The sequence below is a fragment of the Neovison vison genome, chromosome 2 (assembly GCF_020171115.1).
Source record: "Neovison vison isolate M4711 chromosome 2, ASM_NN_V1, whole genome shotgun sequence".
Taxonomy (NCBI): domain Eukaryota; kingdom Metazoa; phylum Chordata; class Mammalia; order Carnivora; family Mustelidae; genus Neogale; species Neogale vison.
Genome location: NC_058092.1, coordinates 79,377,827 through 79,398,626, shown reverse-complemented (window position 1 = coordinate 79,398,626; position 20,800 = coordinate 79,377,827). Strand labels below are relative to the sequence as shown.

Genomic DNA, 20,800 nt, shown 5'->3' with positions numbered 1-20,800 from the left:
GTATTCACTCTGCAAAAGTAGGATGGATTTCTCTACCTCAAATGTGGTTTGGATGTTGAGACTGATGATGTCACACACGTACCAAAAGAGTATGGAAAGTTGTACTGGGCCTGGATGGCTCAGTCAGTGGAGTGCATGGCTCTTGGTTTCAGGATTGTGAGCTTGAGCCCTATGTTGGGTATAGAGATTACTTAAAATTAAATCTTAAAAAAAATTTTATTACTTATAAAAAGGTTTCTGTGGAGAACAGGGTAGGCTCCTAAACTGGTACAAATATGGTATAAAGGAATAAGGAAAGGAGACTGTTTAGGGTTTTATGGGAGTAGGACCAGGGTGAAAGTTCCCTCAAGTAGGCTGGGTCTTGCTTGGTTTATACTTTCCACCAGCACCAAAGGAGTCATCTTATCAGTTTTCCTGGATGTGGGATACTTGCAGAGAAGAGGAGAGGTGGGGCTTGAAAGCTATCAGTGAATATTTAAAAAATGGAGTCAGACTCTTTATTATACATCTATTTTTTTCAGCTCCTTCCCTTTTATTCTCTGACTCCTACAGTCCCTCAAAAACTTGCAATGCCTTGATTCTACAACTTCTTCTCTGTCCTTAATCTCTTCATATTCATTCTTCCGTCATCCTAAACTCCATGGAGAATCATAATCCCTCCCTTACTTACATTTTCAACTTCCTTGCTCTTCTTCCCTTGGTAAAACCTGATTTAAAAGAATTCGAAACCTGTTCTGAGCCCGTGTCTGGTAGCCAATTATTACTGGATGAAAAAGGCACAATCGCACTAACTTATTTCACTTTAATTCATGACCATGAACTCAAGTGGGCCCTTTATGGCACTTGGTAAGCATATGATTTTTCCCTAGTCCATTCATCTTCCCATTCTCCTAGATAACTACTTCACACCTCTTCTTTCTTCAAGGCTCTGTTACTTTTCTGGACCTCTCTATTGATGACCTTACTTCCTCTGTCTCTGAGAAAACTGAAATGATCAGAAGAGAATTTCCAGATTCCCACCCCCCCCATCCACCTGCTTGCCTGTACCCATAGAAGAGCCTGTGCTCCTGTCTACAGAAGATCCTTCCACCTGTGTGCTTGATTCCAAACTCTTTCCCAAAGACACTGCCCCAGCAATTCTCTCTTCTTGATCCTGCATTAATTTTTCAACTTCCAGATCTTTTCCAGATCATTCTCATCAAGAGCAAATATTTCTCCCAATTTGTCAGTCTGCTGTTGACTCCACTTCTACCACAAGTTACTGCTCATTTTTGGGTTCCCCTTTGTAAAGAACTTCTCAAAAGAATTATATTAGACATCCTAATTCCTTCCTCCCATTTTTTCTTAAACTCACATGGATCAAATTTTCTCCCACTGATCCACTGAAGTGTCACCAATGGCCTCCATGGTATTAAATCCAAAAGTTAGTTCTCAGTCCTTACTCACATATAAGCATCCGCTCCTCCTTGATACACTATCTTCACTCTGCTTCCAGGCACTTTTCTTTTGGTTTTCCTCCTCCACTGGCTGTTCCTTCTCAGTCTCCTTTGCTAGCTTCATTCTTGGTTCTTTCCTATTTGCATTCACTCCTTTGGGGATCTTGTCCAGTCTCATGGCTGTAAATATCATCTAAATGTTAGTATCTCTCAAATATCACTAGCTTGAGCCACTGTCTTTAACCCCAGAATAAAAAATACAACTACCTACTCAAGACCTTCACCTGGATTTATTTTTTTTTAAGATTTTATTTATTTATTTGAGAGAGAATGAGAGAGACAGAGAGAGCAGAAGATGGGGGAGGGTCAGAGGAAGAAGCAGACTTCCCAGTGAGCACGAAGCCCAATACAGGACTCCATCCTGGGGTTTCAGGATCATAACCTGAGACAAAGGCAGTTTTTAACCAACTGAGCCACCCAGGTGCCCTTCACTTGGATTTCTAATAGGTCTCAAATGCCACATGTCCAAATTAAACCTCTGATCTTTCTTTTCAAACCTATACCACCTGTGGTTTGCCTCATCTCCACTGATTTGTTTCCTTTTTTTTGTTTGTTTGTTTCTTTTTTTTTATATCCCTTATCAGCTTTATTACCCTATTTTATTCCATTTGTTGTATTCATTACTTATTGCCTGTTGCTCCCACTCCGAAAATGTAATATTCACAAGGATTGACATTACTGTTTTGTTCAGATTTATAACCCAATCAATTAGAACAATGTCCCGGTGCTAGATTAGTATTTATTGGATTAATGAATGAATGAATGAAACAGGTAGCAGCCATTCTCAGCTAACTCAAGAAATTACTGTTCTCTTAATTCAAACTGAAAATCAGTGAAAAATGGATTTATCTGCAAGCAATCACAAACGGCCCTGTTTAAAATCTGCGCCTGTATGTGGGTTGGGGGAGGGGCAGGTGAGAAGTTTATTTTTTTCTTCTTCCTTTTTCCCCCCCAAGAAATGCAAAGCACCATTGCGAGGTTTAGTTAAAAACCACAGCGACTGTAAAGGTTTGCTTCTGGAGAAAACAGTTCAGAGCAACAGGCCAGGAAGAGTTCTAACTGGCTACCTAAAAAACTGTGCTGGCATCACATGAAAGGTGGTATGTGGGATTGAAAAAAAAAAACAAAAAGCAAAAACGCGTCTTCCTTCATTACGAGTCTCTCGGATCAATAGCTGTTCTCCCACTAGGGTGGCTCTTTTTTCCCTTATTTGGACTTCACTGTCAAAAGACAGACACCACACCCTTCGCTATGTAGCCTTCCCTGAGTAACTATGCCACGTCCCAGGTCTCCTATCTTCAGGAATACATTTAATTCAGTACTTTTTTTTTTAAAGTCAGGGTTTCTGGGTGGGGCCAGGAAAACTCTGATGTTTGGAAACAATACAAACTTAAATTCTGAATTTTTAAAAAAAGTACATTATGAAAAAAAAAGTTCAAGGCCATTAAGGAGCGAAATGGCTTTGAGGGACACTCAGTTCAGCGGAGAGGAGCCCTGTCCGCGTTCGCTCTGCCACAAGCGCTGAGACCTAGTCCTCAGGGGCAGCGCGCGAAGGCCTTTCGGGCTGCGGTAGACGCCCCCCGCCCAGGCCGCACCCGCCGCCGCGCGCGAGGGAGAACTAGCCCGTCTCCACGCTAGGAACCCCAAGCTTCCATTAAATTTCCGTGCAGCCCGCCCAGACACGTCCCGACTGATGGAGCACAGTCCAAAGGGAACGTCAGTCGGAACTGGAAGGGTAGCGGCGTTGGCGGGACGCGCGGCGCATGCAGCGCTGGGAGCCGGGGGCCAAGAGCTGGGTCCTCGAGGTCCGAAGGGTCGGCGCTCCAGCCCGCGCAGCACACACCCAGCTCGACCCGCCCCTCCCCGCGTGGAGCGTGCGACACCCGGCCTTCCGCGACGCCCTCAGTCTCCTCCGCACGCCTCCCCTTTAAGCGCGAGGCGCAGTTGGATTTGTGTCGGCCGAGGCAAGGCGCGACTCCCCTTTATGGCGGAGTCGGCAGCCGATAGCCGCGGCGGCCGGGCGAGCGGAGCGGGAGGCCGAGCCTCGGGCAGCCGGCCGCCGCCACCGCAGCCGGGCCGGGGGGGGAGCGCGGCGCTCGCTGCGGCGGGGGCGGAGGAGTGGGCGGGCCCGGGCGGGCTGGGGGCGGGGAGGAGGGGGAAGGCGGGGAGCCGGGTCGCCAGTGCTCGGGTCCGCCTCTGACTGCGGCGCGGCGGGGCGATGTGTGATTACCATGGCGAGGAGTCTCTGTCCGGGGGCCTGGCTAAGGAAACCCTATTACCTCCAGGTAGGCCGGCGGCGAGCCCGCTGGGCGCCCTCCCCCGCGGTGCGGGACTCGCCTGCCTTCTTCCTCCCTCCCTAGGTCGGTGCCCGCCCGAAACCCGCTGCCCCCTGCTGTCCGGTACCTGGCGGCGCGCCCTCCCCGGCCGCCCGGGAGCCGCAGACCCTACGGCGGCGCTGCCCGCGCCCCCCATGGCTGCCCCGGCGCCTCTCGCGCTCTGGCCGCCCGGCTCCGGGGCCCGGGTCTCCCCGCCCGGGCTCGCGCTGGCGCCCCTAGTATCCCGAGAGCCCCGAGACGTGACCCGGGTGCGACCCTACGCCCCTAGTAGTTGAGGCTCGGCAGCTTGGGCTCGGGACGTGCGCCGGTTGCTCCCTGGTCTGGCGCTCTCCTGCTCTTCCTCCTCTCCCTTGGGCCCCGCAGGTCGGCTTTTCACGACTCTGTGTCTTCGCTCAGTGGTAGGAGAGGTGGTGTGTCATTCCACCATATTTTAGAAAATTATGGCAATTTGTCACATCAGGGTTTCCCCAGATCCCCGAGAAGCGACGTGTGCCTAGTGCTGAGCCCCTCGGTTCGATCTTTCCATCACACTCGTGATTTAAACAGGAGGTAGGACTCGGAAGCCCGAAAGAGGCGAATGGGTGTTTGCTTTCCAGAAGGAAAGGGGACAGTGTCTGGTGCCGATCTCAAATACCCCAGAAACGCAAACGTAATTCTCAGTCATGTCATGTGTACTGTTCGCGTGTTAATCTTTCATGATTTCCCGTTCCATGCTCGGTGCCGCTGCCAGTCTGTGTCTTCGAACCCTACTACTGCCTTCACGTACTGTTGGTCACCAGGGGGACCTAGTAGGCACCGTGAGTAGCTGAGCGCAAATCCATCACCCCAATGGAAAAACAACTACAAATCAGTGTCTCGCGTGGGTCGGCAGTGTTGTCTGCCTTCAGAGGACAGTACTTCTTTTTACCGCTTACATTAAAAAGCTTAAGGTATTGATAGATGATTTGGGCATGGGAAGTCATGCTCAGTTGGCGCTTTTATAAATTATTTTAAAAGTTGAGGGGAAGCCATCAAGGGGCAAGTAAATCTTTCATTCTTGTTTGGAAATTGCATATGTAAATCGTTACCCTCAGTGAATGATGTACTGCAAATTGGAAGCATGATTTGACAACCTATGATATAGAGACTACAAGAGTAAAGCTGAACGAATGCCCTGAGTCCTTGTAGCAGCTCCAACAGTAGTAATTACGCTTGAGTACAGTAGAGTAACGCAGTGTAGAATTTAGCCCAGGCCAGATACCTCTTTGTAACCCTCTATGGGAACAAACAAACAAAAGAAGTCTTACCAGACTCTCTCCCCAAAATAAGTTTATTGGGATATTTAATTTTTGTGTGTGTGTGCTAAAACTAGGTGTGTGTGTGTGTGTGTGTATGTATATATATCTTTTTTTTTCTCGATTCTGCGGCAGACTTTATTTTAGACTTTGATTAGTTTGCCTCTAAATGTTCTCCATAAATGTGGCTGTAACGTGTTTTGGCACCGTAACTCAAGAGCTTTCAGATTGGCTGAATTAAGATTAGTTTTACAAACAGTTATATTTCCATTAATCACAAACCTTTGGCAGTTCTGCCTTTCTGAATGTGCACATCATTATCTATTACTAAATTAAGGTAAACTTGAATTTTAACCATTTCAAAAGGATTTAGGAGCACAGTGATATTTTAGTAGGCTACCTCTATATAAAATAATGATTAAATAATATTAATTCTAGTATTATATTTGAGATAAATAAACTTGAAACTTGGGAACTGGTGTCTTAATGTATTGGTATTAGTATTTATTCCCTTTATAAATTTTCTTGTTAGTTGTCCCTCATTATACTATTTCGATTTAACCAGTTTTAAAAAAATTACTTAAGTGTCACCTTTTTCTGTTCCCTGTTGTCTAAATGCCTCATCTTCTGGTTTTACGATTTCTCTACTACTAGGCACTTCAACCTTGAAATTGTTTTGGGCAAAGTCAAAACATTTCCAACTGAGATTACCATACAGCTGCTCAAGTTTCTTAGCCACTGAAGATTGAATTAATATATACAGTACTCCCTTTCCTCTTTTATTGTTTTATTTTTCCTGAGACTAAAATTGTGTTCTTTTAGAAACAGCATGAGGCCTGAGAACAGAGCTGATCTTTGTTCATTTGTGCTTCTGTTTCATCGTGACCTTGAAAAAGTTTCCTAACTTTTTAGTTCCATATTTTCCATATCATAAAATGGAGATTATAGTTATTAACTGAGTATATCACATGAGCGTAGTGAAGCCAAGCTAGATGAAGTTAAATCTGTTTTTGTGACATTTTTACTAACTTCAAATAGAAAAGCATGTGAATTTAAATGGTAAGTCCATATAAGTAAATATGTTGAATTCCTTCATCCAAAGGTTTCTGGCTTTCCCCTCCATTTTATTTATTTATTTTTAAAATATTTTATTTATTTATTTGACAGACAGAGATCACAAGTAGGCAGAGAGAGAGAGGAGGAAGCAGGCTCCCTGCTGAGCAGAGAGCCAGGACCCTGGGATCTTGACCTGAGCTGAAAGCAGAGGCTTTAACCCACTGAGCCACCCAGGTACCCCAGTATTTATTGAGCATTTATTGATAATGACCCAGTTTCACAATGACTTATCATATTGACTAAATCATTGACTTAATATTTGTTGGAGGCCTGTCACATGCCAGAAACTTTGTGAGGTCATAGCAATTCGACTACAGCTAAGCAAACATCTTTATGATCCTCATGGAGCTTAAAGTCTAGTTAGAGGCAAACGTTAAATAATCTCAAAAATGTATAATGACAACAGTAGGTGCAATGAAGGAAAAGAGAAGAAGCAAAAGACTACCTGTGAGTTAGAGAACAGTCTCTTGCTCTTTTAAAACCCTTTAATATAGTAAATAGAAATTTTTATGCATACATAAGGCAGAAAAGAATAATGATCTCTTACCTACCTATCACCTGCCCTCAACAATTATCAGTATTTTGTTTCATTTCTCCTCTCATTGTCCTCCTTGCAACTGAAGTGGGGGTTTTTTTGGATTATTTTAAAAAAAATTTTTATTCTAGTGTAGTTAAAATGCAGTGTTATATTAGTTTCAGGTGTACGATATAGTGATACAACAATTCTATACATTACTCGGTATTCATCAAGATAAGACTACTCTTGGGTGCCTGGGTGGCTCAGTCGTTTAAGCCGCTGCCTTCGGCTCAGGTCATGATCTCGGGGTCCTGGGATCGAGTCCCACATTGGGCTCTCTGCTCAGCGGGGAGCCTGCTCCCTCCTCTCTCTCTCTGCCTACTTGTGCTCTCTCTCTCTGTCAAATAAAAAAATAAAATCTTTAAGAAAAAAAAAAAAAAGATAAGAGTACTCTTAATTCCCATCACCTATTTCATCCATCCCCCCACATGCCTCCCTTCTGGTAACCATCAGTTTGTTCTCTATAATTAAGAATCTGGTTTTGGATCATCTCTTTTTTTCCTTTGTTCACTTGTTTCTTAAATTCTATATATGGAATTTGTTTTTCTCTGACCAACTTATTTCACTTAGCATTATACTCTAGTTCCATCCATGTTGTTGCAAATGGCAAGATGTCATTCCTTTTCATGGCTGAGTTATATATATACATATATATATGTATATATACACACACACATACATATATATCTCCCACTTCTTTGTGCACTCATCTATTTTTTTTTAAGATTTTATTTATTTATTTGACATACAGAGATCACAAGTAGGCAGAGAGGCAGGCAGAGAGAAAGGAAGGGTAGCAGGCTCCCTGCTGAGCAGAGAGCCCGATGTGGGACTCTATCCCAGAACTCCGGGATCATGATCTGAGCTGAAAGCAGAGGCTTTAACCCGCTGAGCCACCCAGGTACCCCAATATCCATTCATCTATTGACAGACAATTGAGCTGCTTCCATAATTTAGCTATTGTAGATAATGTTGCAGTAAACATAAGGGTGTGCTAATCTTTTTGAATTTGTGTTTTCATATTCTTTGGATAAATTACCCAGGAGTGAAATTAATAGATGATAGGGTAATTGTTTTTTAAATTTTTTTATTTAATAAAGTTTTTTCAAAATGTACAGTTGGTAGGATCTGTTCATGCATCTTCACCAGCAGCTGGGGTATCTCCACCCTTGGTATTTCTTGTGTAAATTACTTGAGCTCTGTGCTTTGGAACAAGTTTCATGAGTCTTTTACTAAGGAGCTCCTGGAGGGCTGCCCTGGCTAGGAACCTTGGATCTTCAGTCTCTCAGAGACAACAGCTGAGGTTATAAGCTTATAGCTGAGAACTTCCTTACAGAGTTCGTCATATCTTGCTTTATCAAACAAGACCAGGTTATTGAGCTTGCGCTGAACTTTGCCTTTGGATCACTTCTTTTTGGTCTTAGCCCAGGTTTGTTCACTGGGTCTTTTTCTTTCTTGGTTGACTTTCTGGCATTTGTCCTTGGGTGACATTGCAAAGCTCAGAGAACAACAGCCACCCCTGCAGCCTCACTAAAAGACCAAATGCTATTTTTAATTTTTTGAGGAACCTCCATACTGAATTCTGCAGTGGCTGCACCAGTTTGCATCCTACCAACAGTGCAAGTGGTTTCCTTTTTCTATACATCCTTACCAACACTTGTTATTTTTTGAGTTTTCAATTTTAGACATTCTGGAAGATGTGAGGTGATATCACATTGTGGTTTAGGGTTGCCTGTCCCTGATGATGAGTGATGGTAAACATCTTTCAATATGTCTGTTGGTCATCTGTTTGTCTTCTTTGGAGAAATATATGTTCATGTCTTTTGCCTATTTTTAAATTGGATTATTTGTTTTTTGGGTGTTGAGTTTTATAAGTTTTTTATGTATTTTGGATACTAACCCTTTATCAAATATGTCTTTTGCAAATACTCTCTCACATTCGGTAGGTTGCCTTTTAACTTTGTGTATTGTTTCCTTTTCTGTGCAGAAATTTTTATTTTACACTTGATCTTAGCCAAAAGGCCGAGAATTTTGATATTGTCCCAAAAGTTTATTCTTGCTTCTGTTTCCCTTGCCTCAGGAGGCATATCCAGAAAAAGTTTGCTACAGCTGATGTCAAAGAAATTACTGCCTGTGCTCTCTTCTGGGATTTTTATGGTTTTAGGTCTCACATTTAGGTCCTTAATCTATTTTAAATTTATTTTTGTGTACAGTGTAAGAAAGTGTTCCAGTTTCATTTTTTTGCATGTTGGTGTCTATTTTTCCCAGAACCATTTGTTGAAGAGGCTTTTTCCTGTTGCCTCCTTTGTTGAAGATTAATTGACCATATAATCATGGTCAATTATTTCTGAGTTCTCTGTTCTGTTTCGTTGACTTATGTGTCTATTTTTGTGCCAGTACCATACTGTTTTGATTACTACAGCTTTGTAGTGTGTCTTGAAATCTGATATTGTGATACCTCCAGTTTTTTTTTTTTTTCCAAGACTGTTTTGGATATTCAGGGTTTCTGTGGCTTCATACAAATTTCAAGATTATTTGTTTTAGTTCTGTGAAAAATGTTGTTGGTATTTTGTGAGGGTTTGCATTAAGTCTGTAAATGGCTTTGGGTAGTATGGACATTTTAATAATATTCTCCCAACCAGCTAAAGAATTTTGAAACAAATCTCACATATTGCATCATTCCATCCAAATACCTTATTATGCATTTCTATTTATTTATTTGAGAGAGAGACAGGGAGAGAGAGCATGAGTGAGGAGAAGGGCAGAGAGAGAAGCAGACTCCCCGTGGAGCTGGGAGCCCGATGCGGGACTCGATTCCGGAACTCCGAGATCATGACCTGAGCCGAAGGCAGTCGTCCAACCAACTGAGCCACCCAGGCGTCCCTATTATGCATTTCTAACAGTTAAGGATATTTTTAGATATAAATACAATACAATTATCATATGTAACAAATTTGATAACAGTTCCTTATTTTTTTCTGCCTTCCTTCTGGGTATGCATTACCTTGAGAACACTGATTGAATTTGCTATGGAGTGGGCTTCCTGTGATTCCAGAGGGTCTCTTGGCAAAAACAAAACAAAACAAAACAAAAAACTACCCCCTCACCAGCTTGTTCATGCTGGGGAATGAGTTCTATGGAAACTAATTCTCATTTTGTGTTTTGGGAGAATGTTTTAGAAAATAAATGTCTGGTTTAAGTAACATTTTCATGTAAATGTATTATTTTAGAATGAGGATGCATTAGTTAACAGGTAAAAGATCTTGCTTTGTTTGGGGGATAGGGGATGGAGTGAAGAGTAGGAGGAATTGGATTTCAAAGGGGGGGGGTTAGGGGGGGTGATGAAGGGCCCAGCAAGAAGAGAGGGAAGTTGCAGAGACCAGCTTTATACAGCTGTAATTTTATTGTTTGTCTTCAACTGGGTAAGGTGAAAAAACGGATATGTCCTGAAGTGTTTAGTCCTCAGGGCATACAAGTTCTTTTCCTCCTACAATTTACAGGGAAAAATTTTTAATCAGTTGACTTCGTTATAAAGGATTTTCAATCCTGGAGTTTTTATTGGTCCAGATAACACTGAGATAATTGATAATGCTTCTAGAAAACTATAGCATTATGCAATTAATGATATAGTTTCAGCTGTAATATGGATTAAATAGGCATTTGTGGGCTAATGTGGGGGCCTAATCACTGCTTAAAGCTTTGTTTATATAGCAGAAGAGATTCTATGGCTCCTGAAGAACTGTGTGGTATATCTACATAGTAGAATATTCTTCAGCAAAAAAGGAATGAAAGGGCACCTAGGTGGCTCAGTGGATTAAAGCCTCTGCCTTCAGCCTCAGGTCATGATTTCAGGGTCCAGGGATCTAGCCCAGCCCCGCATTAGGCTCTCTGCTCAGCAGGGAGCCTGCTTCCCTTCCTCTCTCTCTGCCTGCCAGTCTGCCTACTTGCAATCTCTGTCTGTCAGATGAATAAATAAAATCTTAAAAAAAAAAATTTTAAAGAGGAATGAAGAACTGATGTATACAATAACATGGATGAACCTTGAAAATATTAAATATATGAAGGAAGCCAGCCATAAAATACCATATATTATATAGTTCCATTTATATGAAATGTCCAGAAAAGGCAAATCTACAAAGACAGAAAATGGGTTGGTTGTTGCCTAGGACTGGGAGGGTTGGGGAGAAATAGATATGAGGTTTATTTTGGGGGTAATAGGAATGTTCTAAAACTGAGACTGTTGATGGTTGCACTCTATGAATATACTAAGAACCATCGAATTGCATACTTTAAATGAATAAAATGTATGGTTTGTGAATCATCTCTCAATAAAGCTGTGGGAGAAAAAAAAGGAAAGGAAATGAGTTTATCTCATTGATGTAGTCCTTTTCTCTGCCCCTTGTTGCAGATTCCACCAATGCCAGTTTTATGATGCAGGGAATACTTCTTCCAGAGAAGCGGAGCTAGTGTACTGTTTGTCTGTGGGGCCTCTGTCAGCCAGGAAAGTTTGCGACCTGCAAACACTTAACTGAGCAACAAGCGTCTCATGGCAAGGCATCATTCTCAGAGCGTACTAACTTGGAGTTCCATCCTTTCCAGCCAGTTTGTTGAAATCTTACCCAGAGATAGTACTTCCTGGCCTTGCTAACCATTGTGGCACACTGAATAGAGTCCTCTGTCAAAAATCATAAACTGTGGGTCTGTTAACCAGCTCAGACCATTTTCAGGCAGTGTTTTTTTTCCACACACCATTATGATGATACTATTTGTGACCCGCTGGGTGTTGTGACCCAGAATGACAACTGTGTTGATCTGTTTTTAGCAGTTGTTTTCTACAAATTAGGATCTGCTTTGTTTAGGGTTTGTTCAAGTCTGAGTGGGACTGATTACACAGCCCTATAATTCCTTGGCTTTAGTTTAAATACCTTCTTCTTTCTCACTATCATTAAGTCCTGGAAGAATGAAAGTGAAGACAATTTAGAGCAAGTCTCTATATTTAGATTATACACATTTCCATTCTAGTCATTCTGTCTGCATGCCCTGTTGCATTGAAAAAGCTGCTGCAATTCTAGTGGAGTTTGAAGTTTGAGACATGTAGGTATTTATAAAGGTTTTCAAGCCCTTTAGATTGCAAAAGTTTTATATTTCTTAAGGCATCTTCTTAAAAATGACTAACAGTTCCAATTATGTGTTCAGTAGACTTGCCCTGAAGGAATGGATGGATAGCATGTTCTTATCAGAGTGTGGGCACTTGTTTAACATTTCTGATACCAGGCTCTTTGGTTTTATTTGTACTGTTTCTCAAACAGGACTGCTATAGATGGTTTCATTCTTTATGACTTTGTGTGGCTCTTTTGTGGGATTTAGTGCCAGATGGGGTTACTGATCTAGATTAACTGGTACTAAGTGATGGTGTTGACAAATACGGTACTAAGGGTATTACAGCTTCTTGCCTGTTTTCAGCCTCCAGGATTATTTTAGATCTAAATTAGAGCAGGTAGTGGTTCCCTCTTCCCCCAAGGCTATAGGTGGTGTGGTTCTCATCATGTTTGTTAGACCTGCTGTTCAGAGCTTAATTTTTGCCTTTGCCTGAAACTAAATCTCTAAAACTATAATTAGCTTCCTGAGACTGATCAGTACATCGAGAGCATATGCATCCCATAATGTCTTAAATTCAAGCATAAAATTATAATGTAGCCATTGATATTACCATTAATTGCTTTTTACCTCTGTTAGGAACTCAAAGAAGTGATGAATTCTCAGACAGACTGCATCGTCACCACACTTTCGGGTTGTAGCATACAGTAACAGTGCTGGTTTCTTTATTGTAATCTTTCCAATGCTGCCCTGGTTTTCACTTTGATATATTATAGAGTTGTTTTGTATTCTCTGGAGAAGTTCTTTCTTTTCCTTTTCTTATTTTTTTCTTTTTGTAGTTAGGTACATTTTAATATTTTCATTTCTTTTTTTTTAAGATTGATTGATTAAAGATAGAGTGAGCGCACATGCAGTGGGGGGTGGAGGGACGAGCAGAGCAAGAGGGAGCACAAGTCGACTCTGCTAAGTGTGGAGCCCAACATGGGGCTGGATCTCCTGACCCTAAGATCAGAGTCAAAACCAAGAACTCAACCAACTACCACCCAGGGGCCCAATGTTTTAATTTCTTAAAGTTGCTTTGAAACAATGCTGTATCATTCTGTTAAATACCATATTTTTATATCATTTGGTTGAAAGCTAAATGTCTCACATTTTAAAACATTTCTAGACATTCAGATATTTTGCAAATAATTTTTTAATTTTAATCTACAAAGTATATGAATTTAGAAAAACTAAGATATTATAATGTAAACGTATTTAAGAAAAAACTCCCAAAATATTAGTGGATGAATTTTTCTTTGGAAATAAGTAATTCTTTTGTGGGGGGAGTTGACAATATTTCATGAAATTAAATAATTATCTTTTTTAGATGTGATTCTGGTATTGTGGTTATTTTTTTGTTTTGTTTTGTTTTTTTATTGTGACTCTAAACATACAACATAAAATTCATGATCTTACCATTTTTAAGTGTATGGTACGTTAGTGTTAATTATGCACATCGTTGGGGTGCCTGGGTGGCTCAGTTGCTTAAGCCCCAGGGTTCTGGGATTGAGCCCTACATTTGGCTCTCCGCCCAGAGGTGAGTCTGCTTGTCCCTGTCCTTCTCCCTCATGCCGTCTGTTGTTCTGTCTCTCTTTCTCTTTCAAAGAAATAAAATTCATATATGTGCATATATATATACATGTACATATATATATATATATACATATATATATATATACACATTGTTGGCAGCAGGTCTCTGGAACTTTTTCATTTTATAAAACTGAAACTCTGTATTTACTAAACAACACCTCCCCATTTTCCCCTCCCTGCCAGCTTGGTAACCGCATTCTACTTCCTGTTTCTATGAGTCTGACTTCTTCAGATACCTCATATAAGTAGAATCATGCAGTATTTGTCTTTTTGTGACTGACTTACTTCACTTAGTGTAATGCCCTCAAGATCCTTCCAACTTGTACCATATGACAAGATTTCCTTCTTTGTAAAGGCTGAATAATATTCTACTATATGTATAGACCACACTTTCCTCATCCATTCTTCAGTCTCTGGACATTAGGTTGCTTCTACCTCTTGGCTCTTGTGACCAATGCCGCAGTGTACATGGGAATGCTAATGTGTCTTTGAGATCCTGCTTGTAATTATTTTGGACATAGACCCAAAAGCAAGATTGCTAAATCATTGGGTAATTCTATTTTTAATTTTTTGAGGAAACTCCACACTATCTTTTTATTGTGTCTACCATTTACATTCCCACCAGCAGTGTGCAAGGACTCTTCTTGCCAGCCTTTGTTCTTTTCGTTTTTTGTTGTTGTCGTTGTTTTAATAGTAGCCGTACTAACAGGTATGAGGTGGTATCTCACTGTTGTGTTTTGTTTTGTTTTTTAAGATTTTATTTATTTGAGAGAGAGAGAGAACAGAGGGAGAAGCAGATTCTCTGCTGAGCAGAGAACTGCGTGCGGGACTTGATTCCAGGTCTTGAGGTTAGGACCTGAGCTGAAGACAGGTGATTCACCGACTGAGCCACACAGGTGCACCTCTCAGTCTGGTTTTGATTTGAATTTCCTTGACAATGAGAGATGTTGAGCATCTTTTCATGTGCTTGTTGGCCATTTTCATGTCTTATTTGGAAAAAGTTCCTTCTTGATTTGTTGTTTCAGATTGATGTTTTTTCAATAGGGTTATGGGTTAATATAAACTCAGTTCCCCTTTTTGTCCTAAGAACTGAGTGATCATGTTTGAGGATATTCTTGCAAGAGAGATTTATAACGTGCTGATGACCTTCTGAATTAATTACTGCATCCATTTTAGAGATGCATGGTGCCAGAGTCATAGACTTACAGATCTTAGAGCTGGCACCACAAGTTTTACTGCCTGCCCCCCAATTGCTTGAAAATTAGAGCTTCTTATTTATATTGAATTTAAAACCTTGATCAACATGCCAACTTCTGTGCCATTGATTAGATCCAGGTTTTGAATAAAAAGTACTAAAGGGGGGCATCTGGGCGGCTCAGTGGGTTAAAGCCTCTGCCTTCTGCTCAGGTCATGATCCCGGCATCCTGAGATCGAGCGCCGAGTTGGGCTCTCTGTTCAGCGGGGAGCCTGCTTCCCTTCCCCTCTCTCTGCCTGCCTCTCTGCCTACTTGTGATCTCTGTCAAATAAATAAATAAAATCTTTTTTAAAAAAGTGCTAACGGACTTTTTTGAGATAATGGGGAAATTTAAAAATGGAGTACACACTGGATGGTATTGTTGTATCACTGGTAAACTGTGTTATTTAAAAGAGTGTCCTTATTTTTAGGTGGTATAAACTGAAATATTTAGGGTAAAAAAATACTGCAGTGTCTGTAACTTACTTATAAATTACTGAGGAAAATTGTTTATATATACATCATGTATAAAGAGCAGGATGGTTTTTGTTTTTGTTTTTTGTTGTTTGTTTTTTTTTACTTTATTTATTTGAGAGAAAGAGAGAATGAGAGAGAGAAAGCATGAGAAGGAGAAGGGTCACAAGGAGAAGTAGACTCCCCACCGAGCAGGGAGCCTGTCGTGGGACACGATCCCAGATCCTGGGACTCCAGGATCATGACCTGAGCCAAAGGCAGCCACTCAAATAACTGAGCCATCCAGGCACCCCAAGAGCAGGATGTTCTAACCTCAGCACTATTGACATTTTGGGCTGGATAATTATTTGTTGGGTGGGGCTTTGTTTTGTAGGATGTTTAGTAGCATCCCTGGCCTCTACCCTCTAGATACCAGTAACATCCCCCAGTAGTGATGATCAAAATGTCTCCAGACTTTGCCAGATGTTCCTAGTTGAGGATCACTGATACAGAGAAGAAAGCAGGAGAGATAGAGATATTTATATTATGTCTAGAGAGAATGACAAAACAAGCAAATATAGGACAATGTTAGCAATTGATGGATATATGTATAAGGGTATTTTTTTAATACTATTCTTTTAAATTCTCTACAGATTTAAAGATTTTCAAAATAAAAGTTTTGGGGAAAATAAATTAGACTGGATTTCATAATAACTGAGTATTATTGGAAGATGTGTGAATTCTGTCCAAAGTTACATTGGGTTTTATTGGGTTGAGAAAATGAGATTTGATAGAATACATCTGAAGTCAGTAGTTTAAAAAAATGTGTTAGTTTTCCAGCGGCCCTCGAACATAGTACCACAAATTTAGCAGCTTGGACCAACACCCATTTGTACCCTTATCTCACAGTTCTGTAGGTTAGAAGTCTGGGCCCAGTTTGGCCTAGCTCATTCTCTGCTCCAGATTTCAGAGGTTGAAAATCAAGGTGTCACTAGGGTTGAGTTTCTTTCTGGAGCTCTGGGGATGAATTGGCTTCTGTTATCAGAATTCAGTTCCATTCTATTATAGGACTGGGGTGTCCATTTCCTGGCTGGCTCTTGGCTAGGGTGGTTCTCAGCTTCTAGAGGCCACCTACATTCTTTGGTTCATGGCTCCCTTTTCCATCTTAAAAGCTGCAAGAGTGGTAGAGTCCTCTGCATGCTTCACATCTCTCTCATTTCCTCTCTGCCCTATGCTCTGTTTCTTCTGCCTATCTCTTCTGCTTTCAAGGGCTCATATGATTACATTGGGTATACCCAATGTATACCCAGATAACCAAGGATATTTACTTCAAAGTCAGTTGATGAGTAACCTTAATTCCAGCTGCAAAGTCCCTTTATTGCAGTACCTAGGTTGTTTGAATCAATAACCAGGGGGTAGGAATCTTGAGAGACATTTTTAGAATTCTGCCTACCACAAAAATTATACAACTGAATTCTGACAATTAAAAAAATCAATTATTTCCTAAAGTATTTTACTAGTGTCTTTTCCATAACTATTAGGTTTAAAGATGTTGTCATAGAACAGATTTTATAAGAGAGTTGTATAGATTTTATAAGAGAGTTGTATTTTTTTAAGTTGATTTTTTTTAGTAATCTCTACACCCAACGTGGGACTTGAACTCAGTGACACTAAAGTCAAGAGTTGCCTCCTCTTCTGACTGAGCCAGCCAGACATCCCAAGAGATTTGTATTTATCACTCCAATAATTACTATGGGAGGAATCATGGATATTTATTAAAGAAGAAAATGCAAATTGCTGCTGAACATCACATGCAAAAATAATTGTTTTTACAACAGATACTATTCTTAATACTTTTGTACCCCTATACAAATGAAAGTTAAGAGCATGAAAATTGTACCTTATAAACTCTAAGAATGTCTCCTTATTACTATAATTAATTAGAGTTGTTCTTTACCCCTTGAAGAAGACAACACTTGGTTTTGTTGTTAGTGTGCCAGCTGACATTCGGGCACACCTTATCCAGCCAAGCCAAAGCCTATTTATGACCCTCGTCTTGTCCTTTGTCCTGAACATATACTCAGGTTGTTCAGTGTAGTACACATGTGTTTACATGCATTCAAAACTAGTCTGTAACCACTCTAAGACATTGAGCTCTGGTAGCGCACACTCCTGTCTCCTTTATTCTCAGCACCAACACCATCTTATCACCGTCTTCCTAATTGAGGCCTCTGCCACTCCCATGCCTTTCATTCGGCCCATCCCTCTGGCTTCCCTCCCTCCCCTATTCAGTCACGATGCCATGACCTGTCATTTCAGCGTCTCTTACTGGCTCATTTACTACCTCCTTGTTGCCCTGAGCTTTCATTCTTTCCTGATTCTCCTGCCCTTACCTTTAGTCTCTTCAGTCCTTTGCTCCCCGCTTTCCCCAGGACTCCAGCCTTCTTTGGCTTCTCATCTTGTATAGTCTCTGTGGGTAATTGCAGCTCTTCACTTGGCTTCCAGTACAACCCAAATATTAATGAGTCTCAAGGTGTACCACCAGCCCGAACCTCTCTTCCAGAACTTTAGATCTGTACTTCTACGTGCTTATTTGTTACCTACTTGGAGATGGCACTTCATATTTCTAAAACTTTTTAAATTTAAATTCAGTTAATTAACATAAATGTATTACTGATTTCAGAGGTACAGGCCTTTGATTCATCAGTCTTACTGACAAATCCCCAGTGCTTGTTATATCACGTGCCCTCCTCAATGTCCATCACCCGGTTACCCCATCCCCCTACCCCCCTCCCCTCCAGCAACCCTGTTTGTTTCCTATGATTAAGAGTCTCTTATGGGGCACTTCTTATTTAGCATGTCCTAAACTAAACTCCACCCCCCTCAAAACTTGCTTCTTTCCCTGTTTCAGTTAGTGATACTCTCCACTAACTCAAGAGCATTTCCTTGATGATTAATAGTGATGAGTATTTTTCATGTACCTATTGGGCATCTGTCTCCTGCTGGTAGGATTCTCTACTTCTCTCTCATTGGCCCCACTATAATAGCCCCCAGAATGGCCTTTCTGCCTCATTATCCCTTTGAGCTCCATCTTCCATGTTGCTTCTAAAGTAATGTTCCCCCAAATGCACATCTGACCTAGTTCGGGAGACTGCAGTGTTCTGAGCATGGCTCTTCATTTCTGGTTCCTTCCTGTCATGCTCTTTGATTCCTGCTACCACCATCTCATGCACCGTTTGCCCTAATGGTCCTGAAAAACTTCCACCTTACCAACTCACCATGCTCATTTATCAGCCTGTCTACCCTCCCCCACTTTTTCTCCTTTTCCCTAGAATTTCTTTCCCCCATTTCCCTGCATTCCTCTCTACCTGGTTTATTCTCAGTTTTCTACTTCTCCTTCAGGTTTCAATTCCAAAACTAAGTGACCTTTTAGCGATCCATCGTAACCCACACACATTCACACACTATTTGTGTCCACTTCTGTGCCCCAGACTGTTTGCAAGATAGGAGGCACCGACTTCTCTTTCAGCATTTATGATACTGCTTTGTCATCACTGGTTTTATTGGCTTTCTTCTGCCCCAGACTGTGATTTCCATGAGAGCCAAGATGTTAGTTGTCCTTTTCCATCCCCTGTGCCTAGCCCAGAGCAGATGTTCAGTAAACATTTGTTGAATGAATGAATCAGCGTAAACACTGGTAGGGACAGAGTTTTATGGGGCCTATTAGATTAATTTTAAAAAGACTGATTTATTATTTTGTTATGGCATTTTTATTATTTATTTTAGATTTTATTTATTTATTTGAGACAGAGAGAGTGAGAGAGAGAAGGCATGAGTGGAGGTGGGGAAGAAAGGGTGACAGCGGTAGAGGGAGAACCAGACTCCCCACTGAGCAGGGAGCCTGATGTGGGGCTTGATTCCAGGACCCTGGGATCATTACCTGAGCCTAAGGCACACGCTTAACCGAGCCACCCAGGCACCACTGGTTTATTTATTTTAGAATGAGAGAGCAAGCGTACATGGAAGGGGAGGTCAGAGGGGGAGGCAGAGAAGCAGACTTCCCACTGAGCATGGAGCCAGAGGCTACAAGCCACACAGGGTTGACCTCACAATCCCAAGATCATGACCTGAGCTGAAATCAAGAATCCAGCACATAACCGACTGAGCCATCTGTGCCCCTAGATAAATTCTTTATACAAAAGAAAACATGTATGCAATAAGTAAAAAAGTACAGCTGAGCTTATGATGCACATGGTAAGTCTCCCCTTCTACTTCTCTGTATCCCCAACTTTACTCTTGAAAGTTAGCATCTTTGAACCTCCTATCTTTTGGGATTTCCTGGTGGCTACATCTCTAACTTCTAGATCTCTGTGTCTAAAAACTGTACGCATCCTAGGAAGTGTTTTGTTCTCATATACTTTTTTATCTCTTAAAATGTTTATTTTTGTCAGAATAGCTGGTGATTTTCTGTTTCTGGTTCATTACTATAAGTGTTCCCTCTCCATAAAAAATTCATTCAAAATTATTCTGATACACTTTTAATGTCTGTTTTGGGTTTTTTTTTAGATTTTATTTATTTATTTGACAGATAGAGATCACAAATAGGCAGAGAGAGAGGAGGAAGCAGGCTCCCTGCCGAGCAGAAAGCCCGATGCGGGGCTCCATCCCACGACCCTGGGATCATGACCCGAGCTGAAGGTAGAGGCTTTAACCCACTGAGCCACCCAGGCGCCCCTTAATATCTGTTTTTATGTAAGTCACAAAATATATGTAATATATATTTGTAATATATATGTGTGATATATATTTACATTTAAGTTTATATGGAACATAAATAAGTAAATATGCAAATGTCAGGGATTTGGGCTCTAAGATATTTTCCTGAGAGCGTTGTACAATCAAAAAGATTTGCGGGGCGCCTGGGTGGCTCAGTGGGTTAAGCCGCTGCCTTCGGCTCAGGTCATGATCTCAGGGTCCTGGGATCGAGTCCCGCATCGGGCTCTCTGCTCAGCAGGGAGCCTGCTTCCTCCTCTCTCTCTGCCTGCCTCTCTGCCTGCTTGTGATTTCTCTCTGTCAAATAAATAAATAAAATCTTAAAAAAAAAAAAAAGATTTGGGGCTACTGCTCCAAATAATAGAATTTTATCTGTTCGGTTTTTTTTTTTTTTGATTGATCAACTTCAGATATTATCTGTAGACTTTCCACTGTAAAAAAAGAATGTTTAGCTCACAGTCATCTCATTCTTTCTTCCAGGGTTTGATATAGTAATTGTATTATTAATTTACTTCCTCTGCTGCTTAACTTAGTAACTTTAGATAACGACAACTCTATTTTTCATTTCATCCAGTTAAGACAGTCTTTTTCAACTCCCCCACTTTTTAAAAAAGGGGCATTAGAACATGTGCTTCTTTTTCCATCTGTTCTTCTCACTTCCTGTCAGCAACACTTATTTTACATTGTCAAGGTTGATAACTTTTGTATTTTGTCCTATTACCAAGGACAACCAAATCTCCATGTAAGTTGAATCTAAAAGATGAAAAACTATAAATAGTATCATACTGTCATGACCTGTTCATTTTTCC

General features: G+C 41.0%; 1 protein-coding gene across 1 annotated transcript in view; it reads left to right on the top strand.

Moving 5' to 3' along the window:
* Positions 1–3,657: 3,657 nt before the first annotated feature.
* DIPK1A (divergent protein kinase domain 1A) overlaps positions 3,658–20,800 on the top strand; it is a 128,752-nt gene continuing 111,609 nt past the window's right edge. Inside the window, exon 1 of the mRNA XM_044238690.1 lies at positions 3,658–3,781. Within this exon, the coding sequence (XP_044094625.1) occupies positions 3,728–3,781 (54 nt within the window). The 5' untranslated portion in view covers positions 3,658–3,727. The remainder of the gene's footprint in view (positions 3,782–20,800) is intronic.